Raw genomic sequence first — 10,203 nt, 5'->3', positions numbered from 1 at the left:
TTCTTAACATAGTGTTCCTGCCAGGGAAGCTGGGGACCCTGCCCATGAGTCTCCATTTCATCCTCACAACAACCCTGTGGGGTAGGTTAGGTAGAGAAGGGGAGATTTGGCCCGGGGTCACTCAGCCAGCAGAGTGAGAATACAAACCTGGGTCTCCCAACATCAATCTGCAACTCTGACCACTGTGCAGTGCAGCCTCTACTGATCTGTAATGTTCCAAAGGTGTTGTAATGTAATACTCAGTTTCTCAAACGAGTGTATGCCTGTCTGTTGGTTCACTTAGGAGTCTTGATCCTGGTTGTGTGGTGGGCTAGTTGTGGCAAATGGTAGGGAAGCTCAGTATTTCTGTATACATTTGTAGGGGCTTTATTGCAATGTGGTATGGCCTGATATTATGTTCTTATTCCAGTGTGGGGTGTGTGTGGGGCTTTCTAAGTTTCTAAGCAGTGTGCTAAGAAGGCAACTGTTCCTGGGGTTAGCCCAGCCCAGGGACATTGCTAGGGCGGTTCCCAGGCCTCCCTAAACTTCTGGGGAGCCCATCCCTAAATCCCACATAGGTCCACCTCCATAGATAGTGACCATGGCCTATGATGTCACTAGCTCCTCCCTATGATATCATTGGGTCCCAGTTCTTTTAATAACTTAGCAATGCCTCTGGCCCAGCCCCAGCCCCCCCCCCCCCCCCCCCCCCCGGGAAATTGGAAAGTCTACGCCCTTGCCACAGAGTGATCATCAGAACTGTCGCTAGCCAGGTCCATGGTTTGTCTATATAATCACATGCCCAGGGCAGGCTAGGACTGTTCTTGCAGGCAAGAAATTCATTCTATGAACCACCCTTGCTTATTAACTTAGTGTGCAAATATTGAATATGTGATTTAAGTGTGTGCTGAGTAGGCATATAGATAAGAGAACAAAGAACTTAACTATCTCTGCAGGGACACGATTTAGATTATCCGTGTGCTCAACTCCCTCGTCACAGCTGTTTGCCTGGCACCAGGTCTTTCTAGTTTCCGGCGCCAAGCCAAGCCTTCTTTGTTCACTCAGGCTGAGTTTGTGAGTGTCCAGGCACTGCATATTGGTTCACTGAAGATGGCTGGATACTAGATGTATATTTACTGAATTGTTCAAATTTGGGATCCTGCGTGGATTTGATCTTTCCCAGTCTTTCTTCCTCGAGATCTGAGTTTTGTCCTCTAAACCTTACATGCTGCAGAAGTTGCAACAAGCTTTCTTCTAGAAGGATATCGATGCTTATTTATTGATCCTCTGCAGCTTCTACACTTAATGACATAGTCTTTCTGATTTCCTGCTTGGGAAACCATAGTACATACTGCAGTTTCTCCCTTTTCCTTCAAGTGGAGAAGCTGATAGGGGAAAAAAGCAATGTAGGGCTACCCTGGGGTTCTTTGAGAATTACAACTGATTTCCAGACCAGAGAGATCAGTTTCCCTGGAGAAAGTGACTGCTTTGGGGGAGGACTCTGTGGCATTACATCCTTGCTGAACTCCCTCTCTTCCCCAAACTCTGCCTTCCCCAGATCAAATCTCCAGGAATTTCCCAAGCTGGAGTTGGTAGACCTAGCCACACATAGCAGCTTGCAGAGAGAGAAATAGCAGCATATGCTGTTGTATTCAGACTTCTGCACAATTGTTCTGTCTGTATAACCAGACTGAAGTAAGGACAGAAGAGTGGCTGAGGGAGGCTTCTGTCACCCGTTGGAATACCTGTTTTACTACATGGATCACCCAGTAAGCTTTTTTCCTCAGTCCTCCTGTCATAAAATGGTGAGCTCCCAGATTCCTTATACCGATGGCGGTTGGATAAAAGCTTTAAAGTTTATGAGCTAAATCTCTCTACCTTGTCAGATGTCCTGACGGCCACTAGCTTAGGCCTGATTTCTGATGCAGTGGCAGAATGCGGAGGTGGTAGAATAGACTGAACCACTTCAGACTTTAGGGGTGGGATTACATATTTCAGATGTCCCCTGGGGTAAAAACTCCATGCAAGTGGGAAACTAGCAGAGCATGCAAAGGGCTAGAATCAATATCAGTGATGTGTGCGTTTTAAATTTTCATATAATTTTTACATGGGAAAGTGTTAAAAATGTGACTCAGTCTCCCTGTGTGTTGTCTAAAGTGGTACAGCCCGTTGCACAGCCTCCCAATTTCCCCACCTCATTCTAAACAGTGCTTGATGACTTTAAATTTGAGTTAACCAACTCATGGAGGATATGAGTTTTTATGGTAACTAGGCATAAAGAAGAAAAATACCTGTGAGTATTGACAGCTGTTAGACATTCTGGGCTGGAGAGTTGTCTTCATGGCCTGTTTGTGCATTTCTAGACTAGAAGGTGGCTTGGTCTGATCCAGCAAAGTTATTCTGATGTTCTTAGTGACCTCCACAGTAGTAGAATAACCAACAGTCTTAATGTACGGCTCTTAATTTACTGGCCAGAAGCTTTTGCTCATTCTGCAGTTGAAGAGAGTCTCTTTCAATAGCAAGGTGGTCAGCCGTGTTGGTCTGAAGCAGTAGAACACATTTAGAGCACCCTGGCACCTTTAAGACCAACGAAGGTTTATTCAAGGGATGAGCTTTCATGTGCAAGGCACACTTTTTCAAATACATTGGAATGGTGGAGGAGGTTCTAAACTTATAGACAGGGATTTAAAACAGCAAATTAACATGTAACATGATAATGTTTCAGTTATGCAAAGTGAAAAACTAAATAACAAGTTAAGGTTATAAAGTCAACAGTTGTAAAAGTGTGCCTTGCCCACGAGAGCTCATGCCTTGAATAAACCTTTGTTGGTCCTTAAAGGTGCCACTGGACTCTCAATTTGTTTCAATAGCCAGTTACTCTTGGCTCCACCGTGGTGGTTTGGTATAGCAGTGTTGCTGGAGGAAGCAGTAAGGTGAAAGGAAGCAAACTTGAGACTGAAAAAAATATAAAGGGCCAAATCACTGAGCTGGACTGGAGGAGAGGAAAGACAGATGTGCTGTCTCCATGCATAGTGGAAACTAGTGTTCCCTCTAAGCTGAGTTAGTGTGAGCTAGCCCACAGTTTTTTAGCCTCTGGCTTACACATTTTTGTCTTAGCTCAGGAAGGCTGGCTCCAGAGCAAACCAATTTATGCAGCAGCCAAATCGCTCACTCACAACTTTAATGCCGGGAGCTCACAGAGTAGAATTTTTGCTCACAAGACTCCACAGCTTAGACGGAGCACTAGTGGAAACTGTTTTTGTGGCAGCTATAATGTTTGGAAGTTGTTCACTACATGCTTTGACCAAATACGTCATAGGCATTGCACAGAGCTTGGATTTGAAACACTGATATTGGGGGCCCCTCTAATGAACATGAAATTAAGCAAACTCCAGAGCACGACGGAAGACAGGAGGGCCTGGCGTGATGTGGTCCATGGGGTTGCAAAGAGTTGGACTCGACAGTGCGACTGAACAACAGCTAAACAGCATGCAGGAGCCCATCTTCTTACCCTTTTTCCTTATGTACGGTGGCCATGAGGGGCTATGGGTTGGTTCAGAGCACCCTCCCTGTGGACCATTTTTCCTATCAAAATTGCTCCCCCGCCTAAAATCTTCTGAATGATTTAAATTTTTTTATTACATAAAATGCAGTAACATTTTTAAAAATCCTTTCTCTCTGCCTTCTATCTTGTATCTTTTTTTATCAGAGAAATACAGACAGGGCTAAGCACTCCTGACACTGCTCCAATCAAATCCCCTACCCACTCCACTGTTGCTTTTCAGTAAGCAGTCAGACAACTGCTGCCTTGTCTTATTATTGTATCCCACCATGCCAAGACAAACTGGCTCCTTGTCTAGTTTGGCCTTTGAACATACTACTTAGGACTATATAGACAGCTTGTCTTTTGTGTAAGACATTGAACCTGATTCTTCACTGCCTGTAGCTTTTGCTCTGGGTAATTAGTAAGTCAGGGTCATTTGAACACAGATTCCTTTATATGCCGCTTTTCTTCCCCAATGTGGATCCAGACTAGCTAGCATTATTCTCCTCCCCTCCATTTTATCCTCACAACCACCCTGCGAGGTTGGTTAGGCTGAGTGGCCCAAGATCACCCAGCAAGCTTCAATGGCAGAGTGGAGATTCAAACCTGGGTCTCCCAGATCCTTGTCCAACACTGTACATCACAGTGGTATAGCGGTGGCGGCTTTTTTTCTTTTCCCTTTTTTGCTAGAAAAGTTGCTTGGGGAAAGGTGTAAATGCTCAACCCTTACCTACTGTTTCCTTGCTCTGAACTCTCCCAAAGCCCCCTCACACACACACACATGCTGGGTTTCAACTGTGTGGCCTTATTCTTGTGCCAGTTCTATAACATACATTCCATCTTCTTTTCACCAAGGGCGATCCCGATGATGTGGTACCTGACCTTGGTAATCCATTTCCCCCCATTCTGTGCCTCTCTTGACTTTGGAGGAGCTTAAGCCAATACCTGGTTAAAATGTGGTTAGTGCATGTTGCTAGAGTTGCTATTTTTTAGGTCTCTAGAAGTAGAATCTCTGCAGGCCGGGGAGGGGGGAAGAATAGCTGCCTCTTGTCTCTGTTGCCGATGCATCCATGTACCCAAGATCTCTAAGACACTCTGCTGCGTGAAGCCTGCCTTTCACAGGCTGCCGGCGTTCATTTTGAACTATTCATAACATGCTGTGGGACAATTACGTTTTTCTAGTATGTCTTTAACCAAACAAGAGAAGCTTTTTAAGTCACTTCAAATAGGCTATTGCAAAGTGAGCATAGCACACAGCTGGTGAACTGGAGCCTTCGGCAATTGGTAGCAGTGAGAGGAAGGACTTTTTGGTGTGAGGACAGATTGCTGCAAGTGCCCATATTGTCTCTGTAAAATGTTGATGGGGGAGTGTGAGGATCCCAGCCCAACATTCCCTCCTTTCCCAGTGCCTGCTTTTCACCCAGCTGCTTAACTACAGCAGCCATCAGTGAGACTGAAGTCAGGTATCAAAGGGAGCAAACTTTTTTCTTTAAGTGATTGTGCCGTCTCATGTAGTGCAAGGGAGATTGAGCTGGGACTCCCATCCTCCCTCTGTTTATATATCTGTGTGTGTTTAACATCCCCCTCTTCTGGCCAGCAGCGCTGCTGTGTAAAGAAGCAGGAGGAATTGATTGACTCAAGAAAAGCTAATCCTTAATTTTCTTTTTCTCTGCCATTAAGCATGGTAGATCAAGAGAATGGCAAAGGCAACAAAAGGTGGAGCAAAGCTACTCATTTCACACTGTGTGTGTGTGTGGGGGGGGGGGAGAGAACCAGTTCCTTGATATTCAGCCCTGTTTCCAGATTCCCGGCATGTGAAAAGTTTAATGAGGGGTTTTTTTTGTCTCCATTCCCCAGAACTGGTCTGGAATGAAGTGCCAATTCAAGCTGCTGCGCATGGCTCTTGCCTTGATCTGTAGTGAGTATCCTCATACATTTGACACACATGAAATCCCACTTTGTTTCCCTCTTTCTCATTAGTGCACCCACTAACTCCAAGGTTATTTTGGTCCCATCCTTTCCTTAAACAAGAGACTTGATGGCTGGGGTTTGTAGTGGCAAAAAGCTTGGCAAGCAGAGCCTGAGTTCCATCATTTGTATTCCCGATCCAGTATGAAGAGAATCGCACTTACTGTACTCATTATCTCTTCGGGACAAAAACTGACTCATTCAGAATATAGACCTGCCTGTAAAAAATGGCATCCCCTGTGTCAATTTCCCATTTTCCCCCTTTCCTCAAGTTCCAATTACTTTGCACTGTTATACCATCACCTTGTACATTTACCTGCCCTGATCTACATCAACCTGACATAAGTGCATGACACCACAACCTGACATAAGTGCAAATGCATGTTTTGAAAGGGGAGAACACAACATAAGGATGCCATTTGGGGCAGCAGCCCTGTGAGGGATGTAACACTAGTCTGGAACATTTTGGGGGGGATCTTAGTATTTGTGTGTGTGTCTGCACCTGGCAGGCAGGTTGACCTCTGGTGTCTCACCCCCTACTGAGGGCCTGGAGGTGAGCTGAATAAAGCCTGCCTCTGTCCTCCTGGCTTGGTATTCCAAGGAAGTCTCTCATCCAAGTACTAACCACTTAGAACTTAGCTGCCGAAATCTGATGAGATCAGGCTTGCCTGGGCTATCCAGGTCAGGGCGCTAGTCTGGAACATTGATGTCTGAATACCTTCACACACACACAATAATGTGGAGATTACTTGGAATGGGCTAACCTGATGTATTGTTTCTTCTTCCCTCCAGTGAGCTTTGAATTCGGGAGAGCCGTGTGGCTGAGGTTCTACCCATCTGCCTATCCTCCATGTCCACACCCAAGTTTTGTTGCCCACCTTGGTGGAGTAGCAGTCGGAATCACTCTAGGTGTGGTCATCTTAAGGAACTATGAGCAAAGACTCCAAGACCAGTCCTTATGGTGGATCTTTGTATCCATGTATATGGTATTCGTTCTCTTTGCCATCTTCTGGAACATTTTTGCCTATAGTCTGTTGGACCTGAAACTACCTCCACCTCCTTGAGAGTCTGAGTTACGAACCTGTAAAGAACAAATGGATGACTTCCTTCTGGCAGCTCCGTTGGAAAGAATCCAACTTGAGGATTTATTTTTGTATGAATATCACTGGATATAAGCAGATCCATCTTCTGGAAAGGCACATAAGGGGGAAGTATACTGCACATCCGGGATGTGACCATATTACTTAAAAAGTTTGCTTAGGTTACGGCTGGCCAAGAGAATTTGCTTAGACGAAGTCTGGGCATGGAGATCTGCTGATATCACCGTAAGAGCCTTGTATCTCTTTGCCCATGCAACTGGCTTGGTGCAGGTCTTCTGTTCAGCCCTATACTGGTGTAACTCGATACTTAACTATCACATATTGGTGAATGTTAATGCACACAGTGAAAGTCTGTTTGGATTGAATACATTTCCCCAGGTTGATCTTTCTTTCACTACACTTGTGATTGAAAGTTTACAAACCGCCATCAGACCCCAGGGAGAAACCTCTCCATTTCTTTAGCTAATGAGGCAGTCAGCTCTGGCAAGGCAGCTCACCTTGCTTTTCACTGACAGCCTGGACTGCTCTGTAGTACCACTGCTAGTGCCCAATGAACCCGGACAGTTCATCAAGGCTAGTCAGTTACAGGGAGGCTATTTCATAAAAGCTTCCCCTAAGACATCAGCAAATAGGGGTTCTTAGCCAGTGGCAGAAGCCAATTTTCAACTGAAAGATAAACCAAATTGCTTTTTTGATGGTGCTGTAACCAGGTTGCTAAATGCAGTTGCATATTTAATTTGATTGATATACAATTTTGGCTGGGTTTTTTGTTTCTAGAAGCATATCACTTTGGAAGCTTTGGGCAGACCGAACGATTTGGGTATTTTGTTGACAATCATGTTGTTTTCTTCCACCCCAACCCCCACCTTATTGTTCTTGTGTATTCTCAAACAGCATTTGCTCTATGACCAGACAGGGATTGCCAGATCTCTTAAGTTAAAGATGCCATCCCAGAAAGTCACACCCCTCTAGATCCTAACAGATGCATCTGAATTTCTATGCACATTGTAGAACACAGGTCACTGCTATATGGCACTGTTTTTATTTTTGAGATTTTGAGATCTTACATACTTGAAAAAAGTATCTCGGCACTCATCTAACAAAATCTCTGCTCTGTTCTTGTTTTTAAAAATTTGAATCTTTTCTTTTCTTTCTGCTGATACATTGTTGAAGTAGCCAAACCAGGATCTGCTTTCAGTGGGATCAGGGATATATTTGGCAATGGTACCTCAGCTACAGCCTGATTTTTAGGGCCAAACTACACATGACACTAGAGTTCCATGTTCAGATAACCAGGAGTATAATGGAGCTTCAGAAGGCTTCTTGTGGGAAGGCCTGATATGGATGTGGTGCTGGGGAAGCAGGGGTTAACTCTTTCTTTTTTTTTCTCTTTCCCCCACCATTTCCCCCCTTTGGAAATTCCTGTCTCCCCAGCTTCTTAAAGCCCAAAGAGGAGGAAAAAACACACAGACTTCCAACTTCAGATGTAGTTTGTCCTAAGGCCAGCAAACCTTAATATCATCTTGTCTCTTCAATCAATTGGTGGAAGCTCATATAATTTAATGCTTCCAGTGCAAGAGATTCCCCACCAGCAGAAAATTAGCATTCCAGGGAGAAGATAACTGGCAGGCACCATTTTCCTTGATGCCTGATTTCTGATATGAAGCCTGATTTCTTTGTAGAGATGCAACCCAGGGGCAGCTTATATAAAGAGAAGCATTCAACCATCTGAGACCCAGAGCAAGGTGGTTTCATCAGGTACATAGATTATACCTGGTAGATGGTGGTGGTGATTGTTAAGGAACAAGAGCTTAGTAAATTCACAATGCCATGCTGAAGACTGACGAAATCCACAAGTGCAACAAACTAATGATAATGCAAAGTACACCCAGAATGAAGGTTGTAGAATACCAAATGGCTGATGCTTGCAAATTACTCCCGTTGTCCTGCCTATAGCACAGCGAGCACACCAAAAAATGCATCACATCCCAACCCAAGAAGGGTATCGGACCTGAGAGACAGAAGAATTCCTCCTCAGGGTTCTCTTCTCCGATATCTCTCAGTGAGCAATCCATCTCTCATTTCACAGTTCTGCTTTGTCTCACTCTGTCCCTCAACATTTAGAAAGCAGGGAAAATTTCATCAGCTGCAGGATGCCCTCTGCAACCGGGGGCAGGGGATGCAGCCAACTCCCCATTACATATTGGCATGCTTGTTGGAAAACGGGAACCACAAAGATGACATTCATTTTTGTATTAGGATATGGCCAGTGTCCCGTAGCAGTCCTGCTTAAATCGTTGCTTTATCGTGTTAGATGTAAAATACCAGTTACACAGAGCTGAAATCTGACCATGCAGGGCAGGATGTCCTGTTGTAAGAAGGAAACCAGAATTCTGAAATTCTCCTGCCTGCATTTTGACTGCTCCAATAGAGCTTACAGACTACACGGCTGCCAAAACACGCACATCTGAATGATTGGAACATGGTTTGGCATCAGTCATTAATCCAATGAGTTTATGTCAAATCCTTTCTTCTGTTTTGGATTTGTTTTCACTTTGCCTAAAGCTTCAGGTTTCTGTGTGCTGTGTGTTCATGGGTGAAAAGGAGGAAATAAATAACACCGCTATTGTTTTTCCTATGACTATGAATTTACATTCACCTCCGAGCTATTTTCTGCCAGCGAAATGTCCATTGGTATGAAAGGCATGGTGGAGGATGGGGAGGGACTTCTTTACCTGCCATGAAATCCAGAAGAGTCAAGCGGGGGGGGGGGAGAGTCTGAGGAGCAGTTTTTTGTCCCACCACCATGGTTTGAGGTTTAATTTTCTCCTACTTGGGGGGGGGGGCACCTCTTCACTTCCATGGGAGAAAGTAAAAGGTTGTACTCAGGCATCAGAGGAGTGTGTCTCCATGTCTGGGATGTGAGACATACTTCCTCTTCACTATGTTCCAGATTTAAAAGGTAAAGGTAAAGGTTCCCTTGCTCGAAAGCCAGTCGAGTCCGACTCTAGGGTTGCAGTGCTCATCTCCGTTTCAAAGCTGAAGAGCCAGCGCTGTCCGAAGACGTTTCCGTGGTCATGTGGCCGGCATGACTAAACACCAAGGTGCATGGAACGCTGTCACCTTCCCACTGAAGTGGTACCTATTTATCTACTTGCAATTTCTTGCTTTCGAACTGCTAGGTTGGCAGGAGCCAGAATACAGCCCATTTATTTGACCCCTTAGAACCAAGGGCCAAACTAGACAGGACAGCAGCTGCTCTGATCATGAAGAAAAGGGAGGGGAGATGGGAAGTCCGTTTTTTAACAGCGAAAGGACCCTGTGGATGAAGAGTGCAGATTGTATTCCAGGTGCCTTTTCTCCTCAGCTGATACTGGGAATGACTTTGGTGGGTGTAAGACACAGGCTTCGGGTTCTCTGTCAGAATACTTCAGGCTCCACAATCAGGCTTGGCAAATCAGGCAAAAAAAGCTTTTATTATCAAAAAACAACAAAGGCAACCTCAATTAACAATGCTTTGAGGATAAAGAAAATTCCACGTCCTTCAGGGGGTTGCCAAAATACAAAAAGTAATTAAAATAAACTGGAACTTACAATAACTCCACAAGGTAG

General features: G+C 44.7%; 1 protein-coding gene across 1 annotated transcript in view; it reads left to right on the top strand.

Moving 5' to 3' along the window:
• Nucleotides 1-6,572, top strand: part of RHBDL3 (rhomboid, veinlet-like 3 (Drosophila)) — a 199,056-nt gene extending 192,484 nt beyond the window's left edge. The window contains exons 9-10 of the mRNA XM_015424702.1: nucleotides 5,381-5,441; nucleotides 6,284-6,572. Coding sequence (XP_015280188.1) covers nucleotides 5,381-5,441; nucleotides 6,284-6,555 — 333 coding nt within the window. The 3' untranslated portion in view covers nucleotides 6,556-6,572. The remainder of the gene's footprint in view (nucleotides 1-5,380; nucleotides 5,442-6,283) is intronic.
• Nucleotides 6,573-10,203: the final 3,631 nt, after the last annotated feature.

This window comes from Gekko japonicus, unplaced genomic scaffold, assembly GCF_001447785.1.
Source record: "Gekko japonicus isolate JY-2015 unplaced genomic scaffold, Gekko_japonicus_V1.1 scaffold668, whole genome shotgun sequence".
Lineage (NCBI taxonomy): Eukaryota > Metazoa > Chordata > Lepidosauria > Squamata > Gekkonidae > Gekko > Gekko japonicus.
Note: the sequence above shows the minus strand (reverse complement) of the source record. Positions and strands in the feature narration are given on the sequence as shown.